Source organism: Lingula anatina, chromosome 5 (genome assembly GCF_051362555.1).
Source record: "Lingula anatina isolate TDL-2025a chromosome 5, LinAna3.0, whole genome shotgun sequence".
Classification (NCBI taxonomy): Eukaryota; Metazoa; Brachiopoda; class Lingulata; order Lingulida; family Lingulidae; genus Lingula; species Lingula anatina.
This window is the reverse complement of record NC_141771.1, coordinates 19,805,532-19,828,517: the sequence shown is the minus strand read 5'-3', so window position 1 is coordinate 19,828,517 and position 22,986 is coordinate 19,805,532. Positions and strand designations below refer to the sequence as shown.

Sequence of the window (22,986 nt, the reverse complement as noted above, 5' to 3'; positions counted from 1 at the left end):
AACATTTGTTATATGAAATAAATTTTTTTAATTCGAGACATTTATTAAGTGTTCACTTTTTTTTTTATACACCCTGTATTTGTGATAAACTGATTCTAGCAAAGTGACAGCAGATTTGTCATAATTTCATATTTTGTCAAGGCAAAAAATAGTTGAGATTACTAATTGGTGATACTTGATATTAAAACATTGTAGAATTTAGTTAACCTTTATATTGTGCTTGAGAGGCCAGCGTTTTGGCACATCTGATGCAACATTCATTTGCATAAATGATAACTTATAAGTTTAGGGATACAGTACTCCCATCAGTTTGGACATTTCATTTCACTCCACCCAGTGACTTCATAGGAGAAAGACCTACTTCACATTTTGTTATTTTTTAATTTCAAGATTGTGACTTAAAATTTATAATTTCAAGGATAGGCATAGGTGAGTTAAATGCATTGTCACATATTTACATTGGAAAAGTGAAAATCAATGAATTTTTTGTGGAGATTTTACGGGGATATCTGGTTCCATTCTTTACTGACAAAATGACAGATAAACATATGACTAAAAGCACACCAGCAAATTGGTGTAGTGTTATCTGTCACTGCTGAGAGGATCCTTGAATTCCGGTTGCGCTTATGGGGACTGCACTTATAAAGTAACAGCCAACCATGTGAGGTCCAAGATCCCCCCCAGATCAGTGCTCAAGACAGCACATCACGCTCCCTCTAGAGAAGATTCCATAAATTGTACTACAAAGCAGTGCTGTCCCTACTAAACAGGAGGAACAGGCAATACTCTCAGTAAGTACCAGCAGTGTATTTTACTGCTGTTAGAAATAGAGTAAAACACTTTATTGGCAAAGCAATTCAATAAAGCCAATAATATCAACTAGTTTAAAATGCCTCTAGAGGGTACGGACCTTGATCAAATTGAGAATTTGTGGGCTGTGCTCAAGCAAAACCTCAAACACCAGGAATCCTATCTTCAGTGATGTACCAGAGAAGATAACTTCGAACTCTGAATTGATTTTACTGCATCAGAAATGTGGTACAATCTGTGTAGGGAGCAGTGGGGACAGCATTATTCAGTTATGCAGGAACCACAATAAAGATGGACTTGCAGTTTTCTATATATTCCTGTGTAAATAGTCATTGCCAAGGAAAGCAATTTTTCCATCAAGATTAGGGGCCAAACCTTTTTTCAACAGTAAGACAATCTGAATGTCCAGTGTTAATTACCAGTAATCATGAAAAATGTGCACCTTGTGCCAAATGCAGGCCTACGCTACTGAGCATCTTCCATAGAGAAACCAACAAAGAAAACAAGTCCAACACCAGTCCAAGCAGCCATGCCCCCATCAATAGCCTAACTGTACAGTGAACACTTAAAAATGGTGAAGGAAGTGGAAAAGGCTGGACGGAAGCAGAACAAAAAGAGAGAAGAAAAGCTGAGGAAAATTGAAAATCGGAGTGTGGAAGAAGGAGTCAGTGTCTCACCAGATTTGCATGATAAGTTGGTTGACATCCTTCAGTCAAACACATCAGAGTTTCCAGAAGGTTCCGTACAAGAACTCCTGTGGACAGAGCAGCTGCAGGCGGGGACAGCGCGCTGTGCCGAGGGTTCGCTGTGCCGAGGGTTCGCTGTGCCGACAAAACCGGAAAATTGGTCTAAAATCGGCTAAGTTTTCCGGAGCCCCAAAATCAAAGGTTCGCTATGCCGAAGGTTCGCTGTGCCGAAAGGATCTGGTTCGCTGTGCCAAGAAGTTATAATGAGAAGGAGTAGAAACGGAACATCAATTATCTCTCTCGTCCAATCAGATCGCAGCATTCTTTTCAAAGCGGCGTCCTTTGAAATTCGATCCTCGTAACTGGTCTAATCCTCCGCTCGCCACCGCGTGACTCAAGATGGAGAAGCTGAACCAGTGCGTAAACGTCTTGATTTATTCATGTTTAATGCGAATATTTGGAAGTTATACTTAGAAAAACGCCAAGTCGAGCGATATAAAGGTGAGTGAGAGTTGATAATCTGCTTTGAGCATTGTTTTATGTTCATACGGTGGCTGTCACTGTCAGTCAAATTTGTCTGTGCAGAAAGCAGCGTTACCTCAAAGATCTGAGGCCGATTCAGCGGGACCTCTATGTTAAGGACTTTTTTCTTCTTAAGTGCGTGATGTATGCACATAATTTATGCTTTTCTGGCTAGTTAAGCACATGCATCATTACAATACATCACTTTGGTATTAAATGAATCAATCCTTTAGATGAAAAACATCGTTTCAAATAGACAACTTTTCATCGGACTTTTTCAAAATGGCGGGTCCCTAAATTGGTAAGAGACAGTTGGGTGACAGTTTGGGACAATTTTTGGTAATTTTAACGTGGTGTAAGCACTTAATTTATGTTTTTCTGGTTAGTTAAGCACATGCATCATTACAATACATCACTCTGGTATTAAATGAATCAATCCTTTAGATGAAAAACATCGTTTCAAATAGACAACTTTTCATCGGACTTTTTCAAAATGGCGGGTCCCTTAATTGGTTAGAGACAGTTGGGTGACAGTTTGGGACAATTTTTGGTAATTTTAACGTGGTGTAAGCACATAATTTATGTTTTTCTGGTTAGTTAAGCACGTGCACCATTACAATATAACATTGTGATATTAAATGAATCAATCCTTCAGATGAAAAACATCGTTTCAAATAAACAACTTTTCATGGGACTTTTTCAAAATGGTGGGTCCAAAATTTGATGACAGGGAACTCTCGGAATTTTTTTCAATTTTTTATTGCAATATGATGTTTGCAGAGTTTCGTTTATGATGTAGAGTTATATTTTGTAATGAATTCCGCACTTACTCATTTCAGGTTGAAGAGAATGCAGGTGAAAGATCTTTAGTTTTGCTGGCAGCTGTACATGTTTAAACAGCCAAAATGTTTAAACAGCCATAATTAAACAGCCAAAATGATTGTTTCCAGCAGCAACTTGATGAGGCACAAGGCTCTGTTTTCTTACCGCCACTAATATTAAACTATAGTGCACAAGAGGTGCAAGTTTTAAAAGGAAATTTAGTGGTCCAAGTTTTAAAAGGAAATTTAGTGTTCACTGGCTAATTGTCTAAAGTATAAAATAAAATAATCACCACATCAAAATAAAAACTAACCATTTTTGTATTGCTTTAATCACTGTTGGGTGTAACAATATTGACATATTTTCATTGCTGGTACTTTGTTTTAGATATTATACAAGTTGCTCGAATGTTGAAATAAAGCAATATCAATCAATAAAAATATTTCTATGATTTTTTCTTCTAATGAATTTAAACTATCAGTCTAATATTAGTTGGCCTCATGTAATAGACAAAGATATAAACAAAAATATGTATGTTATTTAGATTCATATTAAGTGCAATAACTTATTTTCATTTCCCCAATTTTCCTGTTTAAGCTCTACCTGGTATATAAGCAATAATGTGCCAAAAAAGAAAGAAACGAGGCTGGCATACGGAAATTGCAAGTACTACTGTTTTGTGTACACGGCTCTGAATTGAATGTGTCATTCCTAGATGAAGGTAAATTTCCTTTACACGACAAAAAGAATTTAAAATAAATGTGAGACTTCTACAGGTGCAAATTTTAGCGTTGAAGGTGGGTTTGTGAAATTGTTCTCATACATTCTTGATGTGAAACTAATTTTTGTATAACTGATCGGCTCTAGATCAAATGAAGGTGTATCTCGCATGATTTGAGTTTTATTTCCCAAAATGGTTGCGTCCAGGCTTGAAATCTCTCTCTACACCCTTCTGTAATCCCACCATGTTTTCTCTGTGAGATTATTAGAGACTTCGCGAGGCTTTATCCCAATTGGCTGAAGCAACCCACGTGAACGGTCTTTTGAATATGTATTAGGCAAAAGCTCTCCCTAAGACCACAAGCTGGGATATGGGACGCACAGTCCCATCTATGAATCCAATGCAATTCCTTAGTGGTGCCCCTTTAGCATGGATAACATCTGCATACGTCTGCAAATGGGCCTGATCCAACCATGGCTGGTCAAAATTTTCCAAAAGATGCCCATGTTCTTGTAAAATAAAGTTCAACATTTCTTTCGAAATCATGGACAGTGTGGACTTGGGTCTTCCAAACATTGGCTCCAAATCTGCCAGTCTATTTGGATAAACCATTCTCCTTAAAAGAATGCAAAAGGCATCTGTGCCACTAGCAAAGGCATCATTTTCACATATTATTTTATTGGGAATGTGTAGAACCCTGACCAGCCTCTTGATGTCATCTTTATAAAACCTAAAATATTCTCTACACTGGTCATCTGTCAAGGTCTCCAAATCAAACCTGGAATAAGAACAAAATTCGGGTAAAGTGCCAGATTTGCAGGAATTAAAACGGAACTTCAAACTAGGCCTACATGTTCTCACATCCTATGCAATTGCCACCAATTATATCTAAATAATTACATCATTAGTTCATAGATGTATAACATCGTTCGTTTATCGCCAGTATAAGTTACTACGTATCGTCAATCGACAACAGAAGTCCATCCGCAGTTCTGAAGTTACTGTATGTTTTCACTGTTATGTACGAAACTCCTATTGGTAAAAAAAATAATTGTACCAAGAATTTTATACGATTTCTGTGACAGCAAAAATTACCTTGGCCATTCGGGATCATAAGTTACATGTCCTGTTCTTTCTTGGTCTTGTAAAAGCATTAAAAGCATCTCATCATCATCATTTTCCATCGCTGAAAGCATAACATGCTGATACTCCGCGGCTGCCGCCATATTGAAATGAGCGCCACCTATGGCGGGAAGCGCCAGCATTCCGGGACTTTACCGGAACGTGAAAAGAGTAGCGCGTTACTCGATACCTTTGCACATACGTAACATACGTAACAATCTGGCCGGCGTATCTCACCGGCAACGGAAACTCTCTATTATTAGGATTAAGCCCGTTACGAGGATAGGATGAAAGGAAACCCCTTGTTTCTACTCCTTCTCTTTATAACTTCTTGGCTGTGCCGAGGGTTCGCTGCGCCGAAAAAGTCGGCTACCCATCACCCATTGTGCTTGTTATATAACGTGACGAGCAGTGGCCTTTTTTTTAAAATAAACGAGTTTAAAAAGTTCTCTTCTTCCATCCGTACCATTTGAATTTGTTAAAACTGCGCATTGAAAGTTAATCCTAATGGACATAAACATCTTAAATCGCTTTAAATAATCAGTTCTGTAAGTTAATTTATTAATTATTTTTGGCACTATGGGCGTCACCCACTTTAGGAAATTACTGAAAGAAAACATTCTCTAATTATTTTTGGCGAACTTGTAGTTATTGGGTGTGTGTAAAATTAACATCTTTTTATTTATTATCATTATACTTTTAGTAGTCGTTATTGTCACATGCAGTTATTTTAGCTTCGTATTTTTGTTGTTATCTATTTAATTACTATTTATTATTTATTTAATGACATATAGTTTTATATTTGATTAGTTTTGGCCGGGGGTCGTCGTAGAAAATAAAGAATCCTTGAACAATCCTAGCAATAATCCTAATAAAAGTGGAGCAGTCACATTGTCACAGAGATTTTTTCAAGGATTTTGACCCGGTTTTGTCGAAAAATCGTGGGATTAGCCTCCGATTGCATCGGAGGCGATCGGAGACGATTTCTGCGAGCGTCTTTTCTCGTAATTTTTTTTCCCCTGGGTATATGTGGTTATATATGGGTATATATTCGGAGGACGCCTCCGATTAATCGGAGGGCATCGTAGGTCATCGGAGATTGTGTCTGGGATGCCCAAACTGGGTGAAAAATCTTGCGAGCAATCTTAAAATTTTAAGTTCAAAGTTGGGGACCGCGACGGGTGTGGCGATGTCTAAAAAATCTGCGACAACCCGCAGGCGTCCGGAGAGCGCCTCCGACGGGTGCAAAATCGTGAGATCTGTCTCAAGATTTTGTGAAAATTTCCCGGGAAAAAAAGGTATTTTTTTTCAAAATATTTTCTTCAAAGTATGGGCTATCTAACTCTACGATGGCTTCGGCATAGCGAGCCGTCGACGCAGCGAACCTTTCGGCACAAAATAAAAACAATCGGCATAGCGAACCCTCGGCATAGCGAACCTTCGGCTCAGCGAACCTTCGGCATAGCGAACCCTCGGCACAGCGAACCTTCGGCATAGCGAACCCTCGGCACAGCGAACCTTCGGCATAGCGAAGCGCACCCCTGCAGGCAACCCAAAAGAAAAGTGCAAAACAAATGAGGTGGCATTTAACCATGATGAAATGGTGCATGAATCTGGGGGCCATGTCATCTACTGCATATGAATTCATTTCACAAAGTGGTTTTATGAAACTTCCCACTTGTAGAACTTTGTTTGATTATGAGAATTTAGGCACAATCTCTAGTGGTGTGAGTCCAAGTAGTTTAAAATGACATCTTACTGCTGTCAAGTTTTCAGAGCTTGCAGAACATCAGAAGAATGTTTCTCTTCTGTTCGATGAAATTAAAATTAAATCTGACCTTATCTACAGTAAAAGCAGCAGTGTGCTGGTGGGCTTTGTAAACTGGGATCACTGAACCAGGAACTCAAGTCATTAGAAATGCAGGTCAATGAAGAGCAACTTAAAGAAAAGAAGCTAGCAACTTCAGTGTTTTATTTATGTTTGTGTCAAGTGTAAAATACGTATAAATCCTAAAAATGATGCAAAAAATATGATCTATTGTGTCATTTGAGCCTAATGTATGACAGCCACAACTAATTACTTTCAAAAGTGTTGTAATCTTGCCGATTAAAAACCTAGGCCTAAAATATTTCTGTTTGTTGTTGTGTTTTTCTTGCTTTTGTTTCGTTACATTTGATTGGTCTAAGTTAGTTTACGTGAACCAATCATAAGCTTCGTCAATGAAAAACAAAAGTACATTTGAGAGCTCTTTAGAACAGAACGTATAACATATGCTCCCAGCCTCCAGCACGCCAGAACAAGAATGAGAACATATGGCGGCCAAAAGACTTAAATATGATCCAAAACAAGGAACATTATTGTTTGAGAACGGGAATATCAGTGTATCTCACGACGAAACCTAGCTCTCAGTCTGAAACACAAGGCGCAAGTAAACTGAAGCAAAATTTTAATCACTCCTGGCTACAAAAATACAGCTGGTTGTGTTTTTCAGAGGACAAGTTGGCCAGCTATATGTTTTGCAACTTGTGCAAATTGGGGAATACAAATTTCCAAAATTCAACCCTGACAAGGCACGCAAATCTGCCGGAACACAAGATGCTTATTGAAGCATCCCTTCTCCAAGCTGACAGAAAGGCAGTTGAAGGGAAACGATCTTCAAAATTGGACACTGCTATGACTGTGCTTCTGAAATGCGTCCATTGGTTGGCGACAGAAGACATACCCCTAAAATACAAGGCTTAAGTCATTGACAATTTCTTTCATGAATTAACCCTGGATGATCTCAAAGCAATATCACTTCTGAAACAGTCCAACATCATGTATGACTCAGCAACGAATTACTCCGGATTTTTAGACAGTCTTTCAAATGTTGTAGATAGAAAAATAACGGAGTCTCTCAGGGAATCACCAGTAGTTAAAGCACTTGCTGATGAAAGCACAGACATCGCAAACAACATAAGATAAGTTATTTATGCGCAAATAATTTCCTCTGAATTGAAGCCAAGTAAATTGTTTCTGACAAATGTAGAGTGCCCTGATGCATCGGTATTAAACGCCATTCACGCAAAAAATGCAGACCTCAATTCAACAATCTATCGGCACTATTTAACAGCGAAAACCTACTTTAACTATCTAAACTTAATTCTACTAAATTAGTTTTGGTCATTTTAATCATTCGTCATAATCTAACAATCAATAAACGATTCAAAAGTCAGTTACCCCAACTCAATCAGTTACCGCAAACGGTCATTCGCAGACTTAACACCAGATGGCTCGCGCGCACCGTCAGTGCTCTGAAACGTCCTTGACCTTAGGAAATCTTAGGAAATCTTATAGGATCCTATAGTGGGTGGCTTCCTTCTTCCTTCTTCCATTCCTAAGTGAAACTCTCCCTGAAGGTCATCGCTTTTTTCAAGACAACACCAAAACCCACACAAGCCACTTGACCAAAGAATATTTTTGGAAGAAAATGGTGTCAACTGGACGAAGACCCCCCTGAAAGCCCCAACTGAACTGCTCTGGGCTGAGATGAAGCATCACCTGAGGAAACACCAAACACAAAAGAAAAGAAGAGTTGGCTGCAGTCTAAGAGACTTTTGGAGAACTGTGGACAACGAGAAATGTAAGAAATACCTTGGCCACCTGAGGAAAGTCATGCCAGTGGTGATTGAACGGTAAGGACTATGAGTTATTTATACACAAATAGGTTATACAAAATTGAAATTAAAGGTTTCACGCCAGACCGTCAGAATGGCTTGAACAAATCACATTCTTCAGAAAACATGTCCTGCTAATGATACGTATCTTTATGCAAAATACACAAATTAAAAGCTCATTTTGTAAAAATTGGGCTTTAAAAAATGTCCTTTTTGCTCAGTCGGGGAGTTAATGAGCTATGTGGTCAAGTTGTCTGATGATGACATAAGGCCACCAGAGTAGAGAGCCAAGCAGGTTAAAGAATTGAATAAACAGGAAAATGGCTTCACACGGCTTAAAGAGGTTTTAGATTCCTCGGGTAAGAGATTTGAATGTGTATGTACTGTTATCAGGAGTTTGAAAAGTCATCTCACAGGTAGACAATGAAGCTCAGTTGAAGTGGTAGACATTTATCTCTCTTTACTATTCAAAAATATATTCCAGGTGTTTGTGTTGTTCATGTCATCCAATGTCTGATGGACTAGAATGCATATGTTGTCATGAGCTGAGCCCCATAGAAGAAAGACTAGAAAATGAAAATTGCACCACGCATTGCACATGGCTACCTTCTCCAGTGTGTGTCTTAACAGAGACGTGATTGAAGTGAATATGTACCAGAATGTGGAACAGGAAGGACCAACTGATGACAATGTGCCCATCAACAAGTAACTTTTTTACTTTTATTCTAGGTCGTTTTTACGTAATGTCCATATTATTGAAATAAATTACCAAGTCAGATATAATGATAAATATGAACAAGCACTGTTTTTCATTATTCTAAGTATATATTATAAGTGCATTTCCTTTTGTACTAAAAAAAATTAAATGTAAAAAAAATAAATAAATAAAAAATAAATAAATAAACAAAAATTAAATTACAATTACCACACAGTCTGTTTTGTGGCTGTGGCATTTTTATCTTCATACATTCCTCGCTAAAATTTTCTTACGAACATTTGTTCCAGGTTATTTAGTTACATAGCTTATCACTCCTTTACAAGGTAGATCCACCATAATTTAGGAAGGAAAAAGAGAATGGTTATTCCCTCCTGTGTTGTATATAAAATAGAGGGACATTTCCATCCGAGGAGCACACAGTATGCAATTGCACAAGTATGCAAGACCATGATAACTCAGACGTCTTTATAGGCACCAGTTCATGACCGACTCTACTCATGGGGCACAGCTTTTTAAAGTGTTTACACCAGGAGCCATCCCTACCAGACAATGTTAGTGTTGATGGCCTCACGACGAACTTTTATTGCTCAGGGGGAGCAATGCTCACTAGTTTCTTGTATGATCCCAATTTTTTGCCTCTTCTGACCAACTTTGATGTAGTTTTTTGTCAACTGGGAGAAAATGATATCAGCCCAGCAGTAACCTCACCAGCTTCCATTGTTTCTGCTGTCCTTCGTATGACCCACACTATCATTGATTACAATCCTAATATTCAGATAACAATTTGTGCATTCATTTTCAGGGCTCAACATAGTGTGTAATTACTTATATTGTACTGACATGGTTATCATTTGTTTTCTGTTAAATTATATATATGTATCAAAAACTTGTTTCCGCACTTCATAGTTATTATTTGGCAATTCCTTGATCCTGGAATTTTGAATCATCCGGCCCTTCTCCTTTATCTTCTATGTAGTCACAGTATCATGTGACCCAGATCTGTTGCTTCATTTTTGCATATTGAGGTGAAGTTTCCTTAAATGTTTTTTTTCTACTAACAGAAGGTTTTTATACTTTTTTAAAAGGTGGGTGTTGATGCAAACATATCTAATGTGTACAGATTGATTGCTGAATTTATAAAATTCGAGAAATGGATTTAAATGTGACCAGAATTCTTTAATGATATCTACCATTTAATAAAATTCAATTCATGCTCAATTCATGCTAATTAAAATGTGTTGTTGTTAGCATGATAACACAAAAATGAAATTAATGTTATCTGCCATTAAATAGTTTAATAAAATAAAATCAATTAATGATCTACTAAAGCTAATTAAAACACTTTTGTTGTTAGTGCAGGTAGAGGTTGCACTTAGGGAAAGTGTTTGTGTTATTGATAACATTTAGGGACCTTGACAACCTGCACCTCATTGGAGGCATATTTGAAACACCAGGCAAAGTAGCCTCCAATGTTATGTCAGATTTCCCAACATCTGCCAAGATTATGAATTTGGTTAGCAGAAATGGCACAAGAACTAGTCCAAGTAAATAGTTCATACAAGTAACAGACTGTTCTTTCCAGAAAACTGACTGCTCATGCAAAATTGCTCCAATTTTGTACAAAAAAAAAAAAAAATCAAGAAAACAACCTAGCGCTTGGAATGAGCAAGCATATTTCAGAAAAGAATGGCAGAAAGCCAAATATAAGCCAGCATAAGAATATTAACAAAGCAAAGGTCTAAAAGGGACATTGTAATACTGATTATTACACTGTCTGTTTACACTGTGTGGCTAAAAGAAACCAAAGGTGCTTTAAAAGATGGAAGATCTCCAAGTCCATTATAATATCTGGGACATAGACAACATCCCAACTTAACATACCTGCAGAATTGATGGACCAATTACTTCTCAAAGGACAGTTTATAAAGTATTTTTTAATGACTTTAAAATCTAGAAGGATGACTGCATTTCCATATTATCTTAACAGTATAACAGAACAATATAGCTGGTTCCACAGAAAACTTAGATTCAAATGGGTAAATTTGACAAAATGTTAAGAAACAAGAAGATACTTGTAAAGAAGTACTAAGAAGTATTGTATATTTTAGTAGAAATTACCATGAATTTATACTGGTAGGTGATCACTTACTGGTCCCTTTGATAGATAAAAAACAACATTATTGACTTCATAATTCTATGGTTACTTTACACTTTCAATTAATCTTCATATATTACTAATATTTGTAAACAGTACTGAAATGAATAAGAGACAATTTGCCCTGCTTTCATAGATTGTGACAGTGGTGCATGCTGGACACAATGCAATCACAACCAGTCACAATCTAAGTATATAATAGATTTTAAGGGCATCATCTATAATTGGCAGCTAGCTGGATAAAAACAAAATTTTGCAGGTGTACATATATAGATACCTTTTGACATACTAAATCATACTGGCCTCCTAACCCTCTGGAGAATAACCCCATTTGGGAAAATCGTTCAAGTTGGTCACCAATTTATGGAATTCTACAAAAATATACATTTCTCAGATACTTCTTCATAAAGAAACTTACTTTTGGTGTCTTTGGCAATTGTCTACCCTATATACTTTATAGTGATTGTACACAGTGTTGTAATATGTGCCTGAAGCTTGGTGTGTTGCGTCTTGGTCACGTGGGTTTGAAGAGCGGGAAATTGCAGTGTGTGATGCGCCATGTCAGGTGAACTATACAATGCAATGTTTCTACCACAATAATTTCAAAAAAAACTTTTTTATTTAGATGCTAGGAGGTCAAGTAAAAAATGCAGAATTCGGTGGATCCCTGGCAAAAACATTATGTCTGAAAGACAATAAAGAAATTGGAATTTTCATATAAAATAATTCAATCATCAATATGAAGCTGCCTTATCAACATATAGCCAGCCAGCAAATTATAAGTTTAAAAAAAATAGCTTTGTACTTTTTGGGGCATACACTTATGTAAAAATTTTCCAATCATGCTGATTTTCGAAACAAACCTACTTTATTAACTAATAACTATGGGAGCTATTCATTTACTTATTTTTGTTACCTGTTTTACTGCTGCAGTGTTTTTTCATGACACATGCACATTTTCAATTATATTCTGCTTGTAAATATGACAATATTACAAATAAGGTCAAAATCAATTATCTGATGGTTTTAGAATCCACAATAAAGGCAATCAAATTAAGCATGACATGGATGTTTTTGGCCAAACAGTTGAATATCTGAATCCAGGCCAAATTCCAGTAACCATATTTGATCAGTCACTATTTGCCAGATTACAGTGAGTGCAATTATAGTAATTAATGAACAAAGTCTTACGGTGAAGGGAGGCATTTTAATACTGGGGGAGGGGCGGTAAGAAGATTGGACAGAAATTTCAATCCAAAAAAAACTCGGTGCCATCTCTTAGAAGACTGGACAGACCTCTTTGTTTTCTATGAAGGCCTCACATTGGCTCAGAACAAGTGTACTTGCATTTAACCCTGTGCAATCTCTCAGCTCAATAGAGGTTCACACTTGGAGAAAAGGCTTGGGCTACATAAGAATCTGGCCAACATTTATGTTCTAGGATCAGATCATGAAATATTGAAACCTTATTCTAATGTGTAGCAGAGCCCATAAGGAGAAAGTTTTTTCGTTTCATGTTGAAGAATTGGATCAACAGCACTTTTTCTTTGCCTTAATTTGCCCATGTAGGTGTCTGTCCTTAAGTCTCTGCTGTGCAGGACTGGAAAATGCCTCAAACTGGGTATTTTCTAAAACAGCCAATTGTTTTCAGCCATCCCATTCAATCAGGCTCATGAGCAGGAAAACAACATGGTAAAAAGATAAGTACAGGTCAAACTTTATATTTGACTGAGAACCAAGCATTTTCATATGGACATGTTAGAAACAACACCAGCAGTTTCTTTAAATAGTCTTTTCTATGGACGCACAGTGTCCATTTATACTTCTACCAAGAAGAATTCCTGAGCTATCTTCAGAAAAGCCATTAGAAAGATCAATCCTAAGAAGAAAACAGCCAGATCAGCCATCAACATATTGACTGTGAGGTGCTACATGGTGCAACCATTGTCCACAGTCTTCCTGCCAGTGGCAACACATTGGATGATTTTGCTGGCAACATTTTCCTACCTTATTTGGATAGGCAACTGAACAAAATATGTAGTATACAGCATGTCTTCCCTGAAAGAGTGTACAAGTGAGAAGAAAGGAAAAAAGATATTAAAAAAAGAAAGTGAAATGTCTCCCTCCCCCCACCCACCTAAGAGATAAAACAGAAACAATCTCTTTTGAAAGATTGAAGACGTAAAATTGCAACTGGCCATAATCCAAGTAGGTCTTTTTGACTTCAGTGCTGTCAAATCAGGTTACTGTTTTGTTGTGCCTGATTGCAATGTACAGTGAAGAGGCCAACAAGCCATGCCATGCTGAGCTGGGTGTTCAGAGATAATTCCTGTATGCCCATTGATCACCACAGAGTTGCCATACAGGTGGGCAAGTTGGGCAAGGCAGCCATATTTAAATTTTTTAATATCAGAAACTTCATTATGCAACAAAACACTCAATCAGCAGGGATCCTGGGCCACCTTAAGACCCAGAAAAATCCTAGAATTCCATTAGTCAAAAATAAAAAAACCCTTTTTAGCAGATACTTAAAAATAATATAACCATCAATCGGCATCCATCTTTGATTTTTTTCTTTTTTTTTTTTTGTCAAATGGGTAAATTCTCCAAAGATCAAGCCATTATAACTTTATACATTTTGATTTAGTATGCCAAAAGATATTTGGTACAATATTTGGTGATTTTATCTGTTAAGGCTTGAGTTTTTTTAATTATTCACTTCATGGAATTTAAAACAATTTGCAATGTGCAGCTGATAGGAAGTATGCAAATGTACAATGAAAATGTAACTCCCCAAAAAGGTGTCTCCTCAGTCAGATTTTCATAATGAAAATCTGACTCCCTAGTCAAAATTTGCCCATGTTACCCATACCTATTAACAAAGATGAATAAAACAATTGATATTAACTGATTTTTAGGTCTACTTTTATGGCCATCATGCCCTTCCTACTCAGGCAGAGAACAGGCAAGGCAGTTCTGTGAATCATGTAAAGCATCATTTGATTGGGAGCAAGCAATCAAGGATGGGACATTCTTCCTATATATATTCCCACAAAGGAACAGTTGTTGGATATTTTACAAAATGACAAACTGATTCACCATCTACAAAACTGCAATGTAGAGACACTGCTGGCTGCCAATGCCATTTCAGATATAATAACTTCATGTCTCTAAAAGTTTAATCAGAAAAATTTGGCCAGGGCAGTGTTTCGTAAATGAACTTCTTCCATATCTTCCCTCTGATAGTGTTCTTTTAATTGGTCTCGTTTGGACATAGCAAGCCCAACAATATGAATAGATTTTTAAAACTTTTCATCGATGAATGCACACAACTAGAAGAACATACATTCAGTTTTCAAGGGGTTCAACGTATTTCCATTCATCTGTTGCACAGACAGCCCTGCACGGGCTTTGATAAGGAACTGCAAACAATACAATGGACAACTCAGCTGTGACTGATGTGTACAAAATTTGTTTGGTGCCTGAAACATTGTGTTGGAAGAAAAAAATACATCGTCAACAATTATTCTTTATTTTTTGATGCATGTTTTTGTTCAGGACTAATTGTATTTAACAAAGTATATGTAAAACCTTCTTTTGTACTTACATATATATTTTTACAGGGTTCTCCCCAGGCCTTTATAGCGTATCGGCCCCGATACGCTATTTTTTTTGCCGATACGCTTCTTTTTTTGCCGATACGCTTCTTTGAACTCCGTGTGTGACCAATGCCTTTAATGCCTTTATTCCTGACAGTCGCGACGTAAACCGTAAAATAAAAACGAGTGTGTGCGTACTTGGATCTCTTGTGTGCACGTTAAGTTGTTTATTTTTATTCTGCCTGGCGCAGTAATACAAGTAGGCCTATAACATCTTATGTTGAGGGCGCGGGACCTGCGTACTGACAAGTTTCGAATATCAACATCCGCTTATTAGTTTCGTCATCAATGTAATTCTGTGAGATTTGTTTGCTTTATCTATATTTTTGGAGAAATATAATAAATAGTCAATCCTTCATGTTATTTTGACTGAAGAATAGTAGCAGTCGTGATCATTTATAAATAAATGTATCCATGCGGTAAGAGAAAATGTCAGAAAAGATGCAACGCTATTTAATACATTAGGGCCTGTCCGGGACAGGTAAAAATTCAGCTCTGACAGGTGAAGTTGCAGGGTTGGCTGTCCGACAGACAGGTCATGGTTTATGAGAAATTTGGAGCAAAAATCTTTTTAAAAAATCATTTTTAATGCATACTAACGTCTTTTTGTCTCCTCCTACACGGTACTGAGAAGAATGACCTACTTTTGGCACAAAACACGTGCAGTCACAAAACGAAGTCTGAGCAAACTTACCGCCAAGTTATGAAAGTGAACACCCTCCAGAACTTCATCAGACAAAATTTATTCACATAACAGGCTCACTACTGAATATTTATTTGGTTAAAAATCTACGTGCTCTAGAGAGAAAGACCGTTACAGAAACAACACAAGTACTATGCTGGTTACAAAGCCAGATTGGACTAGATGAACTGGCTATATCTAGTTCGTTGTCCAGGCAACATACTGCCTGTCAATCAAATACGTTGTATGCTATCTACTCACTACAGAACGTGAAATCTTTGGGACTGAAGATATTGTTGAATGTTGTTTATTTGCCAAAATATAACCTGAAATTTTGTATGATGTTTTCTTTAATGACTTTATCATCACCTATATTATTTACAGTTAAAAATTTAGTGCTGGAATATGATAAATTAACATTGCTGTCATATACCAGTGTGGTATTGATGTAAGGAAGAAATTAGTAATAACAAATATGAGTATTTAAATAAAAAGGGGAACTTTTTTATACTGATTTTATTTAACTCATATATTTAAGAAAATCAAACCCAAGATAACCCCTAAAAATTTAAATTGTTAACATAAATATAAGTAAAGTATTATAAGATGAATATTCTTTAATTTTTCATTGAACTTTTGAATATTTTAATAAAATTAATCTAACAGAACCCCCTCCCCACCTGCCACTCAGGGTATTTATATTTTGCTTTGGTTAAACTTCATGTGAATTTGTTATCAAATTGCAGATTTACAATTAGCAGACCCTGTACCCAAAATCCTAGGAGAAGCCCTGATTGAAACTTTATAATGTTAAATCAGACTTATATGCAAGATTAAATCTTCAGGAGTTCACAAGTATGAAAAAACAATTTTTCATCTGAAAATAAATCCACTTTAAGATGCATTTTCCGGCTCATTTAATTTAATGTCTTGGCAATAAATGCATTAAATGTATGACTACACATATTTATTTACAAAGTTCAATGGTATGAATAGAAAAAATATTAGTTTTGTTGGACAGGTTGGATTGAAATTCGGACAGGTGCTCATAAAAGTTAGTGTCTAGCCCTGATTTGGTCCTGCAAGTGGGCTATGTCGTAACGATTTAATGACAGCTTCAGATTGCATGGGATTGCACCCTTTTTGCATGAAATAATGAAAGTTTTTCCTCCGGAGGGCACATCCCCCCCCTTTGTGCCTCGCTTCGCGAGCTTCGGTACTCTCGCGTAAAAAAAAATAAGGGCTATTTTCAAATCCTGGGGAGAACCCTGTTTTAAATTTACAGATTTACAGTTAGGTGTATCAAGCAGACCCAGCAAGAAATATAGTGATAGATCCAGATGGTAGAGTCTGGGAGAAGCCAGCTGTGGACCTCCCAGCTTAGTCCAGTATCAGTAGAGAATAGACAAAATCTTTGGCAGGACTACCCACACTTTTCTACAAAGATTCAATACATGGACTAACTGGAGGAACTGCTGAAAAACACAGGATGGCTGGCTATGTTTAAGGCAGGCAAGGTTACATCGAAACATCCACACACTTAAAAAAAAATCATTAATTCTATTCTCATTTAGTGAATTCAAATATTCGATGCTTGGCATACCAAAACTTCCAGTGCTTCTAACTATCTGCAACCCTTTTTTGGGGAAAGGAGAGAGGAAAGCTTTTGATATATACATGAATTATGGCAATAGTGACTTCATAGAGGCTTTCTCCTGTCTTTGAGCAGTCTTCCCAGTTGCAGAAAGAAAATCAAAAGTGATGGAACAATTTGTCTGCAATCTTAATAGCCAGAAGGAAGCTAGTAAAGTCGACGAGGCCAGGTCCAACACATTTTGCTTGTCAACCCCAAGTGAGCAGAGAATGCCTCTTACCCAAGATGTTCTGATTTTGTATATTGAGAGATCAAGTTAGCAAACAAAAATCCACAGATCTGCTACCAAGCAGTGGATTGAAGCACCACATCCCAATGGAAGTGGGTGAGAAATAAAAAAAACAATGAACTTGAAGTAAAGTTCACTGGATAGCAAAATACTTTAAGGGGCTAGGTCCTGCGTCATCCACATTAGTTGCAAGTGTAAAGCTTCTAAAATGTGATTCAAAAAAGCGTTCAGGTCATGGATATTAATTGTCATGTTTACTGATTATCTGCATTCACAGTGAAAATTGTCTTGCCCTATGAATCTTTTAGCAAAAGTGCTTTTCTAGAAGTCTTTTCCCTTATCAGGTGAGGGACTATTGTTAGATATTTAAAAATAGAAATAATTTCCTATTGACTTGTCAACCATTTTTACATTGTATTTTTGAAGAAATTAGGACAGATTTTATTGATAAATGTTTGTTTTCATGCAAAAATGAATTAAGCAAATGAAAACTAGAGGATCAGAGAGGCGATACCGCCTCCTGGTATTATACCACCAGCAGGAGTAAGCACATTGATTATTTTTAAGTTATGGATGGCCAAAATGTGTGCACCATTTTGATGAAAGAGAAAGGTGATTGGGTTGATACCCCTCTTGATTGCTACGAAAAGGCATTTAAAATATTACAGTTTAAAGGCTGTAAACCTGCTTGTATTAGAGCAATTGTCCAAAAAATGGAATGATAAAAAGCTGTATGAATGTTCAGCAGAAATTTTGGTTAGGAATTTGGAGGCATGAAGAGCAGTTTATCCTGTAAGAAATGTTTGGAATTGTTATTTTTTATGAAAACAATATTACTTTGATTATCTTGGAATGTTGCAGGAAAAAGAGGTCCAAGGAATTTGTAAAGTTGAGGATGGGAAAACGTGTATTTGTTGCTACAGAGCAGAAGATGCACCTGTTTAGATATATTTTTTCAATATATGGGGTTTTGAAGGACTGTATGTAAAATCACAAGAAATTTTGGTAGAAAATTTAGAAAAGATAAAGACCTTTATAAGCACGGAACAATGCTTAGAGTTACTTTTCTTATGAGGGATAGATATTATTTCAGGTGAATTTGTGTATGGTAGAGATGTTTTTCCTTTTTTCTTATTGCAGAGCAGAAGATGTATCCGTAGGGGTATATTTTTTTATGTGTGTATATAATATGTTTTTATTTAGTTAATATTTAGTTATATATAATATGGTATGTTGGAAGTATTTATAAATGTATTGATTTATTATTTTATTGTTGTTTACAGGTGACTTAGGGAAATGTAATAAGGTTACAAGTTTGAAGAAAATGGGGGAAGTTATGGAATTTTTGTATTATACTAAAAAGGTTTCTTTGAGGTAAGAGATACTTTCTTGATTTTATTTATAACACTATTATATATATTTGAAGACAGAAATTTGGATATCTGTTATACGGATTTAGTGGAGTAAATATGTAGCTTATATCATTTATATCATTCAATTTTAGTACTTATGTGATAAAAGATGTAATGATATATTTTTAGTTTTTATATTTATCTGATCTTTATTGGTTATAGGTGATTGTGACAGAAGAAGTTTGGAAGAATGGAGATATCAAAAGTCTTACTATGTTGAGGTGGATTCAAGATGTTTCCATATTGTGAATATGTATAATATTATGTTCTTAAATATGAAATGTTTGTATTGGATTGTTGTATCCATAAAAATTTGTTTTTATACGGTAATAAGGCAAGGAATACATGTTGTTAAGGTTTGTAGTTCAATGTATATGTAGGAAATTTGTAATGGGAAATTTAAATCAATGGATATTTAAATCAAAATTTATTTAAAGAATTTAAGGCAGTATTAAAAGTAAAATATTTCATGCTATGGTAGTGTAATGAGATGGGCATGCACGGCATGCGGTGGTATGCCAGAGGAAGGCTGGACTTCTACGTCGCGAAAGACAGGGAGGTATTTCTAAGTCAACAGGGCAAGTGTACTAGGAATGCGAGCTATTGCAAGGGGGAACACTTCTGCTGAGAAGATTTCAGCGTACCTCTCCATGCCAGCTCCAGTGGCAAACAACAGTTGGTGTCTCTACACACAGGCCTTAGGCAAGGCTTCAGCCCGAAGTTACAGCAGAAGTGGTCTGGCCCTTTTGAAATTTTAGAGAGAATTTCGGATTTGATCTATCGAATTAGACTAAATCGCAACAAATTTTGTGTCGTCCACTACGACAATTTGAAACGCTACTGCCCGTAGATTACAGGTGTGATGTATGGATCTCTCTATTCCTTCCCAGACGGTGGCACTCTGTCTCGGCTGGCTCAAGTGCTCAAAGCTCTCAGCTCCCCTGAGAGTGGAGGGCGAGGCGAGCTGTCCAAAGGTCAGGCAGCCAGGCCACTGAAAGGGGAGGAGTGAGAGTTTCCGCATCCACTTAATTTTATTCAAATTTATAAAGGAATTTGGCAGAATTGTTTGTTTTTTTTTTACTAATCACTGAATAACCTACCCCCTTATCTGTGCTCTTATGAACGCATAAAATGAAATGAATAATAAATCCACCTTTATTTTAGTGATGCCAGGTCAGAAATGCAAGTACTGCAGTTTACATTTTTCCTCAAGATCGAACCGCAGGAGGCATGAAGCGGCCATACACGAAACGTATAAGTGCATGGAGAAGAATTGCGACAGGTCCTACACCACAGAAAGCGAATTGATGAAACACCAACAGGCCCGTCACCAGCCAGTGCAGGTAATGGTGGGGAGGGAGGAGGAAGCCTCCCTCCTTGAGGAAACACCAGTAGAAGAGCCCCCAAGGAAAGCTCCACGCCCGACAACAGGTGGGAAGGGTATCAGGCTGAACATGACGCCAGAGCCCCCAACAGGAGGTTGGTCATCGGACGAGGACGTGGACGTGGAGGATGGTGAGAGTACACCAATGCCTGCCAGGAAGTTACCTGCTGCACGTGTAGATCAGTCAAACACAAGCATTGCCACCCTGTATGGCAGGGTGACAAGGTTCACTGAAAAGGAAACAATTTATCCAGATGGAAGATGAATGATCGTTAGAAATTTCTTTTGTTGACTGCAATGCTTATCTAAGATGATGGTTATGAATTATTATTACTATTAAAATCATTTTTTTTTAGGCAAAGTGTAATCATTTTTTTAGACTAAAAATGAATCTCTTCTCACAGACTATACAGGGACAATACTCTTGCGGACAATATTCAATAACTTAAAATGTACTCATGGCCATCTGTTATAAAGTTTTCACGTTTTTTTTTTTTTAAATAGTGTTTATCTACCTACAGTACTTGTTCTTGATTCAGGAGAATCAATTTTAAAAGGGTGGGGGCAGTGTAACAAAGGGGGTCACAGGAGCCACGAATTTGCTATTTAAAATCATTAGAAACAATGTAAACATGTGCTGCACGATTTACATTAAATCTTACCTAAGACTTCGTTTTTCCTTAGAGACATATGTCCCAGAGTTTATCCAACTAAACCCATAGGTTAATTCTTCATTTAAATCCCAAATAATGGAAATATGGCGCTAAATCTACAATACACAAGTTAGTGACACTTCCATGCAGAGCGGCCATGCTGTTAGGTCGCGACCTTCGACCTTTGACCGCAGCGCGAGCATGACGTAACGGAGTCTATAAATAGGGCTGCAGAGCCAAAGCGTGGGTTCTTCGAAAAGCTGACTCCCCTTTCAACAGAATTAGAATCAACAGCCTTTAGTACCAGTGAGTTAGATTTTATTTAGAGGGTGCCCCCGCGGGGGTAACCCGCCTGTCATTAGCCATTTTCTATGTAGTTTGGAACTGAATTTAATGAAACTTTATCTAATTTTAGTAAGTACAACTTGTAGAAGTTGCTAGATCGAAGTTACGTTCTCTGTTTAGATATTTCGCGTAGCTTCCCCATGACCTCCTTTTTTTTTTTACTATTAACCGTTTTTCACCACTAATTACCCGTTTCTGTTGTTTTGCACTCCCTGTGCAAGTAATTAAGTGATGTTCAGTTAATTTCTCTTTTACCTGTTCGTCTATGTTACTGCAGTTATCTCTAGGAGATCAAAGGTTATCTCAGGTTATCTCTATAGGTTATCTTAAGTTATCTTAACAGGTTATCTCTATAAGAGAACACGGTATCTCAGGTTATCTCTATAGGTTATCTTAAGTTATCTTCACAGGTTATCTCTATAAGAGAACATGTTATCTTAGGTTATCTCTATAGGTTATCTTAGGTTATCTTAATGGGTTATCTCTATAAGATCAAAGGTTATCTCAGGTTATCTCTATAGGTTATCTTAAGTTATCTTAACAGGTTATCTCTATAAGAGAACATGTTATCTTAGGTTATCTCTACAGGTTATCCTAGGTTATCTTAATGGGTTATCTCTATAAGATCAAAGGTTATCCCAGGTTATCTTCATGGGTTATCTCTATAAGATCAAAGGTTATCTCAGGTTATCTCTATAGGTTATCTTAAGTTATCTTAACAGGTTATCTCTATAAGAGAACATGTTATCTTAGGTTATATTAATAGGTTATCTTAGGTTATCTTAATGGGTTATCTCTATAAGATCAAAGGTTATCTCAGGTTATCTCTATAGGTTATCTTAAGTTATCTTATTAGGTTATCTCTATAAGAGAACATGTTATCTTAGGTTATCTCTATAGGTTATCCCAGGTTATCTTAAGGGGTCATCTCTATGGGATCAAAGGTTATCTTAGGTTATCTCTATAGGTTATCTTAAGTTATCTTAATGGGTTATCTCTATGAGATCAAAGCTTATCTTAGGTTATCTCTGTAGGTTATCTTAAGTTATCTTAAGGGGTTATCTCTATAAGAGGACAAGTTATCTCGAGTTACCTTAAGGGGTTATTACTATATGGAAACCGATTATCTTTAATGTTTAGGTCATTTAAAATTTACCGGCATGTGCTCGTTAGATTAATTACCACTAGTTTCTGAGTTTTAAACAAGTAAGGCAACTGGCAAGCTTATTTAACTATGGTCAGAACCCATCATGAGATGGGCATGCACGGCAAGCGGTGGTATGCCAGAGGAAGGCTGGACTTCTACGTCGTGAAAGACAGGGAGGTATTTCTAAGTCAAAAGGGCAAGTGTACTAGGAATGCGAGCTATTGCAAGGGGGAACACTTCTGCTGAGAAGATTTCAGCGTACCTCTCCATGCCAGCTCCAGTGGCAAACAACAGTTGGTGTCTCTACACACAGGCCTTAGGCAACCGCGCCAGGGAGAGAGCTCAGGAAAGCATGGATGGCACCCCACTTCCCGTGAAGCAGGTCTTCCGAGGGAGCAATGTCGATCCAGGGGAAATTGTGGACTGTGGGGTTACCTTCGATGGTTCCTGGCAAACCAGAAACTTGTCTAAACATGGATTTGTAGCTGCAATGTCGGTGGATACGGGAGAAATTCTGGACGTTCACTATATGTGTACCATGTGTCAGACATGTGACAATTTTCAAAAGCTGCCCAACACCACGGTGGAAGGGGTTGACTTTCAACTGA

At 37.1% G+C, this 22,986-nt stretch overlaps 2 protein-coding genes and 2 long non-coding RNA genes across 5 annotated transcripts in view; all 4 read right to left on the bottom strand.

Moving 5' to 3' along the window:
* LOC106152492 (uncharacterized) overlaps positions 1-22,986 on the bottom strand; it is a 153,385-nt gene that overhangs the window by 24,834 nt on the left and 105,565 nt on the right. The gene's annotated exons all lie outside the window — the stretch shown is intronic.
* LOC106179362 (uncharacterized) overlaps positions 1-22,986 on the bottom strand; it is a 118,831-nt gene that overhangs the window by 79,835 nt on the left and 16,010 nt on the right. The window lies entirely within an intron of this gene.
* The window catches only part of LOC147761839 (uncharacterized), a 182,271-nt gene that overhangs the window by 151,574 nt on the left and 7,711 nt on the right, over positions 1-22,986 (bottom strand). The window lies entirely within an intron of this gene.
* Positions 3,895-4,854, bottom strand: LOC106156134 (uncharacterized). Its single transcript, XM_013531242.2, has 2 exons — positions 4,657-4,854; positions 3,895-4,339 (listed from the first exon to the last, which is right to left on the bottom strand). The coding sequence occupies exons 1-2, from the start codon at positions 4,824-4,826 to the stop codon at positions 3,895-3,897; spliced, it is 615 nt and encodes a 204-aa protein (XP_013386696.2). The 5' UTR covers positions 4,827-4,854.

What these genes read in the sequence shown, in the direction of transcription:
- LOC106156134 (XM_013531242.2), bottom strand. Translation starts at nt 4,826, where the DNA reads ATGCTGGCGCTTCCCGCCATAGGTGGCGCTCATTTCAATATGGCGGCA. An exon ending in TATGATCCCGAATGGCCAAG is followed by an intron (nt 4,340 to 4,656) that starts GTAATTTTTGCT and finishes TTCTTATTCCAG; the next exon opens with GTTTGATTTGGAGACCTTGA.